At 36.2% G+C, this 17540-nt stretch overlaps 1 protein-coding gene and 1 long non-coding RNA gene across 4 annotated transcripts in view; both read right to left on the bottom strand.

Moving 5' to 3' along the window:
* LOC306870868 overlaps positions 1–17540 on the bottom strand; it is a 1223475-nt gene that overhangs the window by 1044304 nt on the left and 161631 nt on the right. The gene's annotated exons all lie outside the window — the stretch shown is intronic.
* Positions 170–17540, bottom strand: part of traf2b (Tnf receptor-associated factor 2b) — a 33139-nt gene continuing 15768 nt past the window's right edge. For both annotated transcript variants that reach the window (XM_079418329.1, XM_079418330.1), the window contains exons 3-11: positions 14855–14933; positions 14603–14701; positions 11740–11901; positions 10021–10095; positions 9742–9816; positions 7505–7843; positions 5520–5697; positions 4143–4291; positions 170–2935 (exon numbers count right to left, since the gene is read on the bottom strand). In XM_079418329.1, the coding sequence (XP_079274455.1) occupies positions 2717–2935; positions 4143–4291; positions 5520–5697; positions 7505–7843; positions 9742–9816; positions 10021–10095; positions 11740–11901; positions 14603–14701; positions 14855–14933 (1375 nt within the window). In that variant the 3' untranslated portion in view covers positions 170–2716. The remainder of the gene's footprint in view (positions 2936–4142; positions 4292–5519; positions 5698–7504; positions 7844–9741; positions 9817–10020; positions 10096–11739; positions 11902–14602; positions 14702–14854; positions 14934–17540) is intronic.

Below are 17540 nucleotides of genomic sequence, written 5' to 3'. Positions count from 1 at the left end.
TGGGACATTAACTTCTTTCACATTTACAACTCTGTGTTTGCTGCGTAAAAACATGGGTCGATCTAAACATAAGATAGGCTTTTTGATCCTGGACTGTTGTTGTGATTTGACGATGACTATTGTTATTGTTTTTTTGTTTTGTTTTTTCATGCATTCAATTTAAAAAAAAAAAAAAAAAAAAAAAAAAAGTCTTTTTGGAAATGCAAATTCATTCTCTGCCATGAGGTGGCGCTTTAAGAGCGGCCGCTGAAATAAAGCGCTTCTCCCGGTGACGGCTGTAAACAAAGCAGCACCGCGCTCATAAACGCTGCTTCATCGGGCATTTTATAGGCAAGATTAAATGAAAATGTCAACGATACGTTTCTGAGGACAGTCGGTTCCCTTCAGAGATATATTCACAAAGACATCCGTGCCTTGCTTTGACTTTAAAACGTGCAGCGCTCATATTTATTCAATGACAATTGCCTTTTGAAGTTTCCAGCCATATCGCGATTCTTGCCTTTCCACCCCCAACTGTAAGATCTCTTGAAATTACAATTAAGACTTTTCTTATACCATTTAACGAATTTAAAACTTTTTAAGGCTTTAAACTCCCTGCCCTGTATTCAGGGGCCGACTGTCCATCTGGCAGACCGGGCATTTTCCCGCTGGGCCGATGTACTTTTTGGGCTGGGCCGATACATCTTCTCATACCATATTTGTCTGATCGGCCCATAAAACTCTTAGCAGCCTATAGTTTTTCTGCCTAAATAGTTGACGGCGCTGTGGTCTTTGCGGCTGTTTAATGTATTTGTCAAAAAAAGTCGGTTTAGGATTCCACTTCTACCAAAGTAATTTTTTGGTAAGATACCTGTACTTTTAGTTGAGTATGGCTTTCGGGTACTTTATACACCACTGCGCGCGCACACACACACACACGCACGCACGCACACACACACACACACACACGCACAGGATGACTTCTTATGCTTTTAAAGGGTCATCCAAGGAGTTAACAAATTTGACTAAGTAAGTTTACAGTTTATTTAATGCTATATTATGGGAAACAGTGATCATCTGATCAACAAGTTATCATGTCTTTTCCCTTTCTCCCTCAAACACACACATACACAGGCCGTCATAACTATATAGGCCTATAGTTTTAGGATTCATCAGTGTGGATTATAGTTTTATTATATTAATAAACTACACTTTTTAGAAGTTTTTAATGCGTCAACTCTCACTGTTTCCTACCTATTATTATATGGCTTCAGTGCTTTTATGGAATAGGAGCTGGTATACATATTCAAGAGCATGCAGAGATGGGTAGTATTTTGATCCTATGTAGTGGGCCGGTCTGGGCCAAAATGCCAGGGCCGATTTTTTTGTCCCAGTCCGGCCCTGCCTGTATTTAAGGTAGTGGTACATTTTGGTAGCCCGACTGGAAAACACAGTAGCCCCGAGACGTCGGGCTAGCGATTTTGCGAGCCCTGGTATCCCTTCTAGCCTTTACCGTATTATACCGCTTTAGTTCTATAAATTCATGCTAATAAAATAAAAGGTATATTAATATCTAAACAAATACTAAAAAATACTCACCACTTAACTGATCCGCTATATAACTGATAGATAAAATACAATTCAATAAATGACAGCTAAATAGTAAAGAATTTCATTTTAAAAAGTGTTACATATTGATCAGACTTTTGATATATTTTTCCCTCTACAGCTTTTCTCTTTTTTTCCTTTCCACAAAAGTACTTGGAGTGTTATCTACCAGCAGCAGTATTTATACTGCAACTAATTCACCTTTTGACTCTGAAAACATCCCATGCTAACCTAGTGTATAATGATGTTACAGAAAAAAATGCCAGTCCCTTTTATAAGGGTTTGAAGCTGATTAAACGTCTGCATCTCTTAACCCATGTAGCCATTTAATGCTCAAGCCCGAACAAAAAGCACCAGACCCAAGATCAGATGATGTTTACAAATGGGCCAGTAATAGTTAGTTAGATGTATTTTCAGTCCTGCTAAGGTTTCTAAGTGAAATTTTAAATATTGTAGCCTCATGCACATGCTGTATCCAAGAGCTTGTTTAAAAGAACAAACACAATGATTAATTTCTATAAGCTAAATGATTCCCACAGCTTCTCTAATAGGTTTCACAGGTTTTCTATTATTAAGCTAGTCAAGTTAGTAAAATAACAAGCAGACTAGTGACCTACTTATATACTTAAATTATACTTCTTAAGTGTTCAAGCCCCAAGAAATGTGCTCAAGTACAGTATATGCATAAAACAGCCAAACATTAAGGTCACAGAACATTTCATAAGTCATATTTCTGTATTACATACATTACTAAGAGTTGGTATAGTTCAAATATTTAAATATAACGTGTAGTATATAAATATGTATTATAATAAATATATATTCTGTTTTAAATATTGAGTTATACCAAAATAGTGCAATTATTGGTGTGGAAATCTGTTTGAGCACAGCCACTCCATAGATGCATATAATAATATTGCTATAATTGAATTTATATTTCTCAAAATAAATCAATATATAATATAATGTTATCATAATTTATATTATATCATTTAAATTGTTTGGCTTCCACAGCTGAGATATAATAGTAATAATAATAATAATAATAATAATATTATCATCAATTATATTATCATCATCAATTATTATTATTATTATTATTATTATTATTATGAGTAATTCCAAAGCTTTATAAGCCAGTAAGGTCAACTATGGCTTTAATAAATATGGTGTCATCTCTCAGATATGAGCTTTTGCCCGCCAGCTTGGCTAGAGGGCAGAAAAGAGGACAACCACTGGCTATGTTCATCTCACTGATGGGTCTCTGGAAGGATGTGGAGCTCACGTCAGGCCTAAAGGCATCAATGATGTGCTCTCTGTTGTTCTGGTCCAACAACATCAATGTCACCTGGAAGGAAAGAACAGGAGAGTGACAGGAATTACAATCCATGTAATGCCAAGCTCATGTTCTGAAAGCCTGTTTCACACTGGATACACAAGCAGAGTGAAGGCAGCACAGGAGCAGCACGCTTTCACACTGGCGGCGTTTATCGCTCGCAGCTGAACTGCAGTGTACTGCAAATACAGAGGAATATCTTCCACTCGGTTTTTCAGGTGTTCTCCACGGACCACGTGCTTTTATTGTTGGGCAGCATGTTTTGCTGTGAGGCAAACGTGTTCCCTTCCTACTGTCCCGCACACATGCATATAACATGCTGTATGTAGTTTACATGACGGAAGTGATCTAAAAGTTAGACCTCTAGTTTACTCCTTTAAAACAGGCCATTGAAGTTTGGGCAAAAACTCCAGGCAATGGTGAGTTTATGTATTTTAATTTGTTTTGTTTTTTCCACAGCACTGAATGCCATATGGTGATTTGTGAAACACGGAACATTTGATTTTAAGGTCAATTTGTTCGTTTTCATGGCAACTGAGGTCTATTTTAACCAAGAACATTGCACTGTTGCTTTAAGTGTGAACGGTGCAGCAAAGACGATCACAACACTGCCACTTCTGCTTTGCTCCTGCTATGCTGGCTCTGCATGCAGTGTAAATGCTCTAACCTGTTAAAATAGGTGCAGAAAAAATATGCGCCTCTTACACTCCGCTTAAGCATGCAGTGTGAAACAGGCCTAAAAGATGTAGTTAGACACTTCACGTACTTGCTATAAAAATAATGGTAAATTAAGCACAATTACAAGTAACTAACCATAAACCAAACCCTACCCCTTGCATTAACCCTATAACAAGTACATGTAGTTATATTAATTACATATAGTAAATAATAATTCTGTTTGTGTAGGCATAACCTGCAGCAACATCACCCTAAAACGTGTAACCCAGAATACTAAGCCTTACATAATACAACCCTTCCACCACCGTAATTCTTCGTAACTGTATATTGTATTGAATATTACATGTACAATACATTTATATAAACTGTAGAGTACAACAGAATAGCCACAATATTCAGTCCCTGCTATAAAAGTCTGCATCCAAACAACACAATTGGTACTGTGATGCTTTAGTCAGTATCACATCACTAAATAAAAGATGAAAAGGAAAGACCAAGTAAATGCCCCAAAGAGAAAGTAAAATAGCATCAGATCATTTACCTTCTGGCTAAAGGGCCACTTCAGCAATGCGTCATATTTGCCCCTCATGACCACAAAGAATAGAGAAAGATGAGTGGCCCGGCCTGTGCCGTCACCGTTCAGGTAGAGTCTCAGACACATCTTATACCCATATTTACTGGAGTAGAACGCTAGAAAAAAAGGAAGAAAAATGGTAAAAGCAGGGTTCAAAAAAATTTGTGGGAATTTTTTTTTACTAAAAGGTCACTGAAATGCTAATATGCTACTCAAATCAGCTTTGAACACTGAATGTGAAGAAATCATTCCCAACAACTTAAAGACTCACACATTTAAAACTGCTTCTCAGATTGTTAATTAGTTTTAATTAACAGATTGAACTGAACTTTACTTTGGCATAAAAGACAAATAACTCTGGGTATTTACATGGTTAAAAATAGAATATATCATGATATAATAAAAATGAAAATGATAACAATATAAATTATACCAAGAATAATTTAAATTAATTGATATAATTGAAATGATTTATCACTTATATCAAGTGTGTGTGTGTATGTTTATACACACACACGTTCAAAAGTTGGTGGGTAATATTCTCAAAAATCCACTTGAAACAATATTGTAAAATATTACTTCAACTTAAACAAAATAGCTGTTTTTATTTGATATTAAAATGTAATTTATTTTTGACGGCAAAGCTGAATTTTCAGCAGCCATTACTCCTGTCTTCAGTGTCACAAGACCCTTCAGAAATTATTCTAATATGCTGATTTAAGTCTCATGTAAGAAATCATATTATTAGCAATGTTGAGTGCTGTGCTGCTTAATATTATTGTGGAAACTGTGATGCATCTTTTTCAACATTTTAAACTGTGTGTAACATTATAAATGTCGTAATTTTGTATTTCTTACAAAACGTTTTTCAGTAAATGTCAGTTTGTACCACAGGGGTCTTGAATGACACTGAGCAGTTCTGGAAATAGAGGGAAGATCCAAATGTCATAAAAGGAACATGACTAGTCTGCTACATAAAAAAACCTTCACATAAGCTTGAAAAATTTCCAAGTCAGGGCAAGGCCCTCAGAATGAAACCAGACAAGTTGTACTTTCAATTTACAAAATGCTAAGTATTTTGTATTTACCCTAGAACATTCCCAGGACACAAGTTAAGCATGTGATAACAGTTTTGAAACTAATTTTCAATTTATATCATTATATTGATTATTTGCATATAATCACCCCTTGGTCATAAAAATAAATAAATCAATATTTACAATTACACACAGAAATATTAAAATACCAATAATAAACAGAATTGACTAAATGCAGGAAATGCTATCAATCAAGCTTAACCTGTATTGAACCTGCAACAGTCCTTTAATTTGATCTTAGCCTTACCAGGTGAGAACATGGCAGGTGCCCGGCCCCCCACTGCCTCTTGTCTCCGACGAGAGAAGTCTGCTATTTTCCAAATGAAAACTCCATCGTATGTACAAAACTGCAGCTCCCGCAAGGTCTGCTCTGATTCTGCTAACTGCAGATCTCGCATGGTTAAAGTCCGTTCTAGCTGTCGCACCTTCAAGAGTCACCAAACACAAATGAGAAACATGGTTAAGAAACTGCCAAACAGCAATGTTGTTGTAATAATGTAATTAGATACACACACAATCCTTTATTCGGTGTGTCTTAGATTTAAGAAAGTTTGCGACACTGGTATTGACAAATTATCTTTGGTTCAGTGGTGTCTATGGTTCTATGATAATTACCACACACCATATAATAATCCACAATATAAGTAATCCACACGACTCCAGTCCATCAATTAACATCTTGTGGAATGAAAAGCTATGTATTTGTAATAAGCAAATAAATCACCAAGGTGTTTTTAACTTTAAACCATTGCTTCCAGCTAAAATACGAGTATATTTTATCCACATTATTATTTTTATTGTGAAGTCATCTCCTCTAAATCAGGACATTAACAAGCACAAAAAAGCTCTAAATAAGCATGTCTGTGGATTTTGATGTGAGAGGACAACAGGGAATTTGTTTCTTACAAAGAAGCAGCCTTTCACAGCACATTTGGTGCTATAGGTAGGACAATAACTGGATTACTTGTGGTCGTTTGGACATCTTATTCTGAGGACACTCATTCACTGCAAAGGTGAACAAGTGACGTAAAGCTAAATTTCTCAATCTGTTCCAACAAAGAATACTCATCTGCAACTTGGATGGCCTAAGGGTGAGTACATTTTCAGCAAATTTTCATTGTTGGTTGAACTATTCCTTTAAAAAGGACAATTTCTGTTATCATTACATCTTAATTTTTGGTTAAACTACTCTTTTAATCAACTGATCAGTTATTAGAAAGCCTTGGATGGTCTCCACTTTAAATCCCATGTGAATGAAGACTCATGGCAGAGACAGCAGAGGCTCTTCTGCTGGAGGACAAACACACGCTCGTGTTTCTCAAGTAACAGCCAAACGGAAGCAAATCTTACTAACAACAACTGTTTTGTAGTAGCTTTTTTTTTTTTTATATAAACTGACTTTCAAAGCTATTAAATCAGTAGGATGGCATACCCAAAGATAAAAACACTGGTGTCATTTCCACACCCCCATGCTGTTCCAAAACCTGTATGACTCAGTTTGTTCCATGGAAAAAGCAGAACTGTGTCCCACCTGAATGTAACGCACCAACGCTTAAGATAAAAATACCATTGGGGGTATAGTGTGTGCTTAAAGCAACAATTTTGTAGCTTTTTACCTGTAAATAGTAGTACCTTAAGGATACATATTACTAATCCAAGGCACTAATCTGTACTTTTTAGGTACATTTGTTGCACATTTATCTAAAAGGAATGCTTGAATATTCAAGATTTATTCTAAAAAACAAAAAAACAAAAGGTATTTAAAAAGATTTTCAGTAAATGATTTCAATTTCAGTCAGTTACTCGTATCATAGCTTCAGAAGTTGTATAGACCACTTATCGCTGTATATTGCTTTTTTTGTCATTTTTGGAGATCTGCCCGTCACTTTCATTACATTGAAATTTCTTCAAAATTTCTCCTTTTGTGTTCCATGGAAGAAAAAAAAAAAAGCATACTACATGGGGGAGAGTAAAAGATGCCAGACAAATTTGTGTAAGCTATCAACTGAAGTAAAATGTTACACCAGCATATCATAAAACAAAATCGGTCAATACGTCATATAATGTGTTACCTGCAAGGTGAGAGCCTCGCATCATGCTCTGACACATAGCAGAGCATCAAAACCATCTCTGCTGTCCGAAAAAAAAAAAAAATCCTATAAATCCAACTTTTAGCAAGCGTTTTATCTGAACTATTTAAGTGTATAGTTTTCTGCAAAGTATGCGTAGTACCTTGTTTGACAAGTTCTCTATCTTCTCCTGGTCTAAGCGATGTTGACGGGATAGTGCCTCCAGGGTGAGGGCAGAGCGCTCCACCTCCCTGTTCAACACACACACTATGTTCTCCAATGCTGTGACTTTCTGCTGTACACCAGGAGCGCCTCCTCTTCCTGCATTATGGCCAGCAGCATGAGCCCCTGCTGGAGATGCGTCTTCAGGTCCACGATACAATCCCAGTCCAGAATCTTCCCCCTCGGCCCGCAGGCGCACAGAGGACAGCACGGCTAGCATGAGACGCAAATGATCCGTCATGCAGGTTTGCTCATGCTCCTTCTGCTTACCATTGTCAACCTATGCAAAAAAATATTTATATTAATACTGTATTAAAAAGGGTTACATTAAATTATGTAAAAGCATTTCTTTAATGTTCAAATTATTCATTTATACTGAAAAATGTCCTGGGGTTACCAAGAGAAAGAAAGGGTTAAAAACAATTAAAGCAAGCCACTATTAACACACAGTTCTCACTATTAACTAGTTGCTTATTAGCAGGCCTTCTTGAAAATCAAATGATTTTAACAGTTGGGTAACACTTTATAATAACTGCACACTATGAATCATTAGTTAAGCATCAGTAAATAGTCAATTCATCCTTTATAAAGCATTGTTCCAACATTAATAGGCATTAGTAATGATCTCCTCTAAAGTCAGGACTATTCATACCTTGTAAAGCATTTACAAAGGAGATTTAAAGGTTCATTTATCTTCCAAACAGAAAAGTTAAATAACACAGAGGGATACAGAACACAGAAATATTTATTTCAAGATGCAAAAAATGAAACTACAACTGAACACTTGATAAAAATGAAAAATGAACCTCGATTTCATAGAAAAAAAAAAAAAACAATTTTAAGTTTCATTTTTTGCATCTTGAAATAAATATTTCTGAGTTCTGTATCCCTCGGTGTTGTGTTTGTTTTTTCTGTTAGGAACATAACTAAGCCTTTAAAATCTCCTTACCTTAGTTTTTTTTCCCATCTGTATTGTATTTCCCCTAATGATTCACCAGCCTTTGCAAGTACACAAGTACTGCATACATGTAATACCTAGCAATGTCACTGAGTTTGGGACTTTTCTAACCCACTCTCCAGACTATTTAATTAGTTTGGTTCAATTTTAAACAAACGTGGGAAGGCAAAGAGTGAACTGAAAGAGTCAAACAGATGTTGTAGTTCTACATATTGTGACCAAATTATTTTTAGGCTTTTGAAACTTGAAGCATTTTAGAACAGCTAACAGAAAGTAACAAAACACCACAAATTAAATAAAATACTTTCTGTGGGCCAACACTACGGGCCCTATTTTAACGATCTAAGGTGCAGGTGCACTTAGGGTGTGTCTGAATCTACTTTTGCTAGTTTAACGATGGGAAAAACAGTCGGCGCGCCCGGTGCATGGTCTAAAAGGGTTGTCCCTATTCTCTTAATGAGTAGTGTGTGTGTTTTGGGCAAAACCGGCAATAAACCAATCATAGTCTCATCTCAAATTCCCTTTAAGAGCCAGTTGCGCTCGCGCCATGGCAGATTCGCTATTTACACGGCGGAATTTGCCAGCGCAAAAACTGAACGTGTCTCCAGAAAGGAAACAGATCTTCTTGTGCGCGAGCAAAAAAGATGGGCTAATTCTGGTACCCGCAGTGACTATCCATTATGACATGTAGGCATTTTTATATTTATGTAGTCTACACAATAATATTCTTTTACATTGTAATCCTTTAATTTTTAATATTTGGCATGTTTGTGTGTTGCTGCGCGTCCCTGTGTGTGTAATAAAGCAGAGTGTATGTGCGTTGTGAACCCGCATATAGGCACATATTACTAACGTGCTCTTTGAATAAAAAAAAAAAAAATTGTGCCATTGACTTTAGACCAGGTTTCAGTTGGTCAATGGCGCAGTCTATTCCAGCTGTCTCAAAATAGCAACCCGCCAACAATGCGCCTGAACACACCTCCTTTTCAGACCAGGCGCAGAAATGGGCGCAAATGCATTTGCTATTTAAACAACGTAACTGTGTCGTGCTGAAACTAGCAAAAAACTAAAACGTTGCGCCTGACCCCACATTGCACCAGGTGTATGATATGATTTTTTTATGCTGCAAATAGGCAGTAGATCTCCTTTGAACACTAATTTCTTGCATAGCCTCAATTCTATTCTGAACTTAACTACATTAACGAGAAACAAATACACACCACCACCCTGCAGCCAATCTCACTGAACTGGCACGCCGACTTAGACTTTGCACAAGACTTCATGTGCTCTTGAAACTGGAAAAAAAAGGAGGGACAATCAGAGAAAAAAAGTCAACATAATTATGACAACAAATAATTAGACGCATTATGTGAATAAAAAAAAAAAAAAAAAAGAGGCTATAAATATAAAAAAAATATAAATTTAACAGTGTTTACATTCATACTAACAAATACTGTAATTCAAGCAGAAACAATATATGGCTGAGAACGCAGACCAACCTTCTCTCTGGGGATTTTCTTTTTAACACAGTCTTTGCATTGCATGGGGAATTTCTGGCATATTTCGTCATGGGCCTGTGACACAAAGGAGTAATGTAGGAAGGAGAATCAGCAAAGATAATGTGATATCAACAACTATTTTGCTCACTCTTTGTGCTTACACCTCTATGCATTTCATTTCCATTTCCTCTGATTCTTCTAATAATAATAATTTTTATAATCCCAATATAGTTATTTTTATCTATGTTAACAAACAGTATAACAAATACAATATAAGAAACAAATTAAATAGACAGTGCTTTACATGTTTTAATTTTACATCTATTTAACAAAAACATTCAAGTAAGAAATAATACAGAAACCAAATATTCAAATGTAAAAATTAGTGCATAGTCCAAGTGTATCAATTATAAATAAACTGATTATTATTAAAACTACAAAAGTTACTCAGTCAAGAACAAGTGATTCCCTCTTTTCTTTTGTTGTTTGGTAAACATTAAATGACACAGACAGCAGCAGGTTTATTATATTAAGACCTAATGCACGGACCTAATATAATGTTACAGAGCAGATCCCCCCAACTGACTATGTTTACATGAATACTCACCAACTGACAGATATTTTTAAATTATTTCTGTATGTGTCTGACCGTTCAAGTGGAATACGTTGCTAAGAGAATTGAATTCAGGAACGCATGCTGTCTGAGAAGTTGCTTTTTGTGCATGTGCTTCAGCTGTGTGTCAGACCGTGCGAATAATGCACCGAGATCTTTTTACATTTAGTCATTTGACAGACGCTTTTATCCAAAGCGACTTACAATTGGGGAATACAACAAGCGATTCATCTTGAAGAGGCAATCAGACAGAGGAAGTGCTCGTAACACCAAGTCTCAGTCATTGTTCAAATAAGTACAAGCTAGTAAGGGAGGGAGAGAAAGATAGAGGGAAAGAGTGAGTTTTTTTTTCGTTTAGTTTAGGATGAAGTCAAGTACTGACGAAAGAGATGAGTTTTCAGTTGTTGCTTGAAGATTGACAGGGATTCAGCATTCCGGATAGGGGTGGGAAGATGGTTCCACCAGCCAGGAATGGTGAACGAGAATGTTCTGGAGAGTGATTTTGAGCCTCTCTGTGATGGTACCACGAGGCGTCGCTCACTAGCAGATCTCAGACTTCTGGAGGGGATGTAGGTTCGTAATAGTGAGTGGAAGTAGGAGGGTGCTGAGCCTGTGGTAGTTCTGTATGCAAACATCAGTGTCTTGAACTTGATGCGAGCTGCCAATGGTAGCCAGTGCAAGGAGATGAAGAGAGGTGTAACATGCGCTCTTTTGGGCTCGTTGAAGATCAGTCGTGCCGCTGCACAACTGCACGACTTTTTCATGGCTTATTGCCCTTAATATCTCTTTTTAACATCAAGCACATTCCGTACTTTATTTTCTCATTCATGCATGTTCTTTTTGTGAAAACTGAAATGGAAACATTAGATACAAGTGCTTTGTTTTTTTTAATAATGGGGTACTTTAATTACAATAAAACATTAATATGTATGATAGGTCTATTTAAGAACATTTTTCAAGAATTGATTCTTTTATTTTCACATCAATATGTGAAGTAACAGTTATACTCCACAGCTCTAGTTAACACAGCAAACATTAAAAGTACACAAACTACAGACCAATCAGTGGTAAACTTAAGGATAGGCCACTTCTAGGATGTGGGTTACCTTGATTTCTTTGAAGTTGAATGTGACCTTGCAGTATTTGCAGTTCAGGGTTCTGGCCTCGCATTCCCGCTCATTGTGGCGGTCTTTCTCACTGAGCAAGATGAGTGCTTGACATGCTTCACATTTTACACGTTCAAAGTCACAACGACCTTCATGCTGACCCTAGTGAAGAAAAGTAGTATCTGTAAGTCTCCAACTTAAATGCCATGTTGAAAGGAAAAGTACCACATTGTTGTGTATGGGTCAACTCTTAAATTGTGCCCCATTCAGTATTATCTTGAGAATATGAATAGCTTTTTATAGCTGTTGTTCATGCCCTTTACTCCCATGAGATGCATTTCCTGTATTTAAGTTACTAAATGATCACAAGACATAACTGGCTGAAAGTACAATAATGACCTTGTGGACAAGACAGTCACAAGACAGAACATGTTCATCTGCACAATTTATACTAATTTGCATTTTCAGAATTCTGAGATGTAGAGTGAATTGGGGTAAACTGCAACACAAGGGATGATTCATCAAAAAATAAAAATTCTTTCATTGTTTTACCAACATTTATGTTGTTCCAAACCCACTGACAGAACAGGAGAAATTTAAGTGTTCTAGTTAATCTATTTTAAATTTAAAAGTTAATGTATACAGCACATAGTGAATACGCTTTATTTTCTATTATTGTGTTTTATATGAACATTTAAGTAACAAGAAGAAAAGCCACAGCCATTACAGAAAACCAATATAAAGTTTTATAATTTATGTATAGTTAAGTACAGTTATGCAAGTTCACTAAATCTTTATATTTTTAGCTGTCATTCTCTGTTTTCTAAATCAAAAGGTCATACATCTGCTGGGCGCGTATTACAGAAGGTTTCTTATCTTAGGTCTTAACTTAAGATATGATATGTTAAATTAGGATTTTTTGCAAATTCTTATTACAGAAGCAAATCTTAACTTGATTTGGGATTCTTATCCTATCTTAAAAAAAATAGTATCTTATCTCTAGTTAGGAAGTCTTAAATGGCATAATCAAGCTCGACAATCCACTCTCAGGTCTGTTACCAAGCAACCAACACTGCTCATGAGAAGCTACTTCACTTTGAAAATCGCCTTTTGCAAAAAAACGTAAGGCATTAGTCACTTACACTACAACCAGTAATGCTCCGTGACACTTTTGTTGGTTTCTATAATGCTGGTTGCAGTTCCTGTGCTAACTGTAATATGCTTTGTGGCAGTCTGTAATTACTTATAAGTGTTTTGTCATTAAAATATAACACATCTTCAGGGTCCTCCAAGAGACTTTCTACCATTAAACATCTTCGTTCTTCATTTTGAACTATTAATAAATGTAATACCATTGTCGGACAGCACAGTTGTAAGTGTTTTTTCCGTTAGCTTTCAAATAATTTTGAAGTTAGGACAGCTGTGGGGTTGTCCTAAAGTTAAGACAGTTTTTAGGGTTTTTTGTCAAGTTTGGAGGTTTCTGTACCCCTTTCCTATCTGTAGTTAAGATAACACTCTTAGGAAATGCTGTCCTGTAATAGCTTTTGTCCTAAATGTGGTCCTAACTGAAATTACCATGGCTACCAAACAGATAAGATTTTAAAGTTAGGATGTTTCTGTAATATGCCCCCAGGTGTGTCTTTGTGCAAATGTCCTGTTTAATTATGCAAACTTTATACATGATAATGCTAGAGCTAAGGCCAATTCAAACTACACTAACAGACGACCAAGTACAGTACATCACTTCTCAGCCATTCCAAAACCTGACAAACACACATTCAACCGATTGAAAATAAGCATCAACCAACGCCAACATACAGGGGTAACACACTGATCAGACAAAACCTGACAAACGTGTCTGTTGCCATTTGTCTGCATCTGTCAGTGCAGTGTGAACTGGTCTTTAAACAAGAAGGGTGTGAGAAATGTAATGGCAGTTATATCTGTTACCCAGATAAAAAAAAAAAAAAAAGGTCAGAATCAAGTAAGTTAATCAATCAATCTACATATCAAAGAAACAATCTGAGATAAATATTCTAAGAACATGGTCAGGAAATTCTTGCTTCATTTCTTTAGTTACCATGTGTTCATTCATCAGATGAATCATCACTGACTCAATCCGACTTAATTTAACTACACTCAACACTGACTTAATCACTAAAAGTCACAAGGGAAAAATTTGGGTCATACCGACACTTTTAGCAGCTAAATGGAGCTAAAAAAAACCAAGTTAAACTCGATAAGGTTTCAGGCTTCCAGAAACAAGACTGAAAGTCAGAATGGAAACTTGGCAAGAGTTTGTGTCAGCAATCAGAATATCTAGGTTCATAGGTTATAAACAACTTTAAACATTACTCTCATCTTACATAAATCACATACACTTATAACACTATATAACCATCAGCTCTCTAAATGCTTTAAACTAATCTTTTTTTTTAACTCTGAAAACAGTTCACCAAATACACAAAACCCTTTTTCAATACAAAAAGTTTAAAATAAACTAAATTATTTTCATTATCATTACACAAAAGGGTAAAAGATTATTATGCTTTTAACATAGTTTTAAAAGACAAATACTACACTAGCAATATTCAAAAGTTTATCTTCTACACTGTTCATGGTAACACCGGTACTTTCCAGGCAGCCTTGGGACTTTCCGCCCAACCCCCATCTTTAATGCTGACTTTCATACTCACAGACATGGGCGGACGTTATTTTTTTAAACTGACAGTATATTTTTCATTAGCTTATTTGCTTAACTGCTGGGTTAGACTTAAAGTTGAAAGAAAATGTCATTATAATAGTTGGCATTTAGAAATATAAAACATTTTAAGATGACAAGCCAGGTGAACAATGCTCTTACCTCAAACTCTTTTAGTGTTCCAGACCAACTACATCCGTCATTTTGGCATTTGGCTGGCAAGCTATCAATTTCCCTTCGTGCTGCATTATCAGGAAATGCCTATGGAGTAGTCAAAGACCATGGAATTTTCTTCATTGAACACCTTTTGAAACTGTATTCTTATAACTTAAACATTACACCACTGCATGTACATTTGCCAAGAATGTATACACTGAATAAGAGTTACCAGGAAATAAGAATGATAGCACTTACCACTCCAATATTGAGCATAGACGTTGCCTCTTCGAATATACCCTCAGCACGACAGGCTTCGCAGGGTATGGGCCCCGAGCTAATGAAGAGGAAAGATTTTAAATTTAACACTGCAGCCTTCAAAACAGAGCAAGGCAAGATCGAACTTTAAAGGGATAATTCACCCAAAAATTTTAATACTGTCATCATTTGCTCACCCTCAAATAGTTCCAAACCTGTATGAATGTCTTTGTTCTGCTGAACACAAAGGAAGATATTCTGAAGAATGTGGGAAACAGAGCAGTTCTGGAGCACCATTGACTTCCACTGTATTTCTTTTTCCTACTATGGAAGTCAATGGTTCCCCAAAACAGCTTGGTTACAAACTTTCTTCAAAATATCTTCCTTTGTATTTGGCAGAACAAAGAAATTCATACAGGTTTGGAACTACTTGAGGGTGAGTCAATTTTCATTATTGGTTGAACAATCCCTTTAAACGCACTATAAACACCACAGTTTTGGGAAAGCATTAATATACAGCCTTCTCTTACCAGAGGGCTATTTATCTACCCAAAGAAAGCTTTCAAGCTTAATTTGCAACAAGAAAGTAGTGCTTAGATAATGGAAAGATTGAAGTGAAAGCAGCATGTGCACAATAATTAAAAGCGAAACATGAGGAAGGATAAATGTATTGCACCAAATTTTATGTTCTCATGTACATCCTATACCGGCTGACATACTATAAAAAGCTTCAAAGGCTGTATGCAAACTGACATTTATCTGAGATGGTTAAAGTTTTTCCATGCTTGTACCTATATCAGTACAGCCAGAGGCACTTTTCAACGTAAAAGGCACTAAACTAATACATATATAAAATGTCAACATTTCTTGCAACTGAAAATGAAATAAAATTTTAAACTTTCTTTAAATTGAAAGACGTTCTTGTATTTTATAGGTGGATGGCGAACAATCAGATATTTGTTATAATACAGATTTTAACATTTTTACATCACTGATATTTGTCATGTCAATATACAGACAAGCCTGTACTGACAATTGTCACAGCAGTTTTGCTCACCATAAGGAGAGATAAAATGACAAAAATAAGCTAGTCTCAGCCTCAAATAGACCCATGGGCCCATGGGTCATTCACAGAGCAACTCATTTTTCATGTTTCAGTGGTGAACGAATGCCACTTTGGTAAAGGTTCATGGCTTTTTCCTTCCTTCCAAGTTCCAAGGTTTATAGGTGAATAAGCATTATAAATTGGACAAATTGCGGTTTTGAGTCTGAATTAACTGGCAAGTGGATTGGAACTGAACAATGCATATAAACAAACTAAATAAATTCAAAATGCTATTTATCAAAGACCAACAATGAATGCACAAAAGGGAAGTATTTCCGACAAACAAAACATTGAAAAGAGGATGCGGTTTTATTTCAGCGCTCCTCCTCTCCATCTCTCGCTTGCAGCAAACAAACAATTAGGAGGGAAGTGGTTAAGGATCCTCTGCCTAAGCAGTCAAACTGACACTTTTTTTCTATAGATTAACTTGCAGGGATAAATTATTTACCTCAAGACTAGGACTGTGCGCTAATAAAGTAAATCATGTTAATTTTGATTTCATGATGACTTTAACAAAGACTATTCCAGATTGAGTCAGTAAGACACTGTTTGTTTGTTCACTTCATTTTACTGCAAATTAGTTTTTACAGTTTTTTTACAATCACTTTGCTACTATCTTCAGAACCTTGATGTCATTTTTCACAACTCTAGACACAAAACTCACAACCAATGATCAAAATGCACATTTTTCAAAACTCTAACCCTTTTCTCAATTGCTTGGATACAATACACATAAAACTTAGATCATTTGTTCATTCAACAAAAATCAGCTGTTCAATGACAACTTAACATCAAAGTACTACTATTTCAAAAGGCAATTCACACATTACATTTCAAATGAGTGTCTATTCATTTCCTTACAATGATCTAACTAACTATCAATTTAACTATCAATTGATACAACTGCTCAAAATGATAAGTAACAGTTGCATTACTCTTAATGCATAGTTGTATGGAAACAGAAAAACAATCTTCCATGTTTAAATCATGAAAGTTTCAAGATACTGTAACAAGATTCATTGTCACCAATTGGCGTGGAGCATGAACCAATTAGACTACAATATCCATGGATGTAGCCTAATATTTTATCATAATGCTTCATCACACACTGTGTCTATGGTCCCAAATACTGTACCACCTTTTCAGACTATTTACAGTATTGACAGTACTGCACTGTATAGATGCAGGCCCTTGTAATTGCTTGTCCAATTCTGCCAACTCGTTACTGATGATTGAGTGCACATTGTGGAATGAGTATATAAAGAGTTGATTGGGATCCAATTGCAAGAGCATAGTGATACGTAACATGGAGCCAGCAGGTGATCCAGGTCACAATGGAGGTCAAGCAGTGGTGGGAGGAAGACGTGTTGGTCAAAGGAATGGCAGGGGACAGGCCCCCCTTCTGAGAAGTGGTCGTGGGCCTCGTTTGAGAGGTGTGGGGGAACGTGGTAGAGGACAAAGCCACGGACCAAGACAGCGGCAGCAACAGCATAGAGTGTCCAATGAAATTCGGGCAATAGTTGTAGACCATGTCATAAATCATGGCATGACAATGACTGAGGCGGCTACAATGATACAACC

This window comes from Barbus barbus, assembly GCF_936440315.1.
Source record: "Barbus barbus genome assembly, chromosome: 6".
Taxonomy (NCBI): Eukaryota; Metazoa; Chordata; class Actinopteri; order Cypriniformes; family Cyprinidae; genus Barbus; species Barbus barbus.
This window is presented reverse-complemented; position numbering and strand designations above follow the sequence as displayed.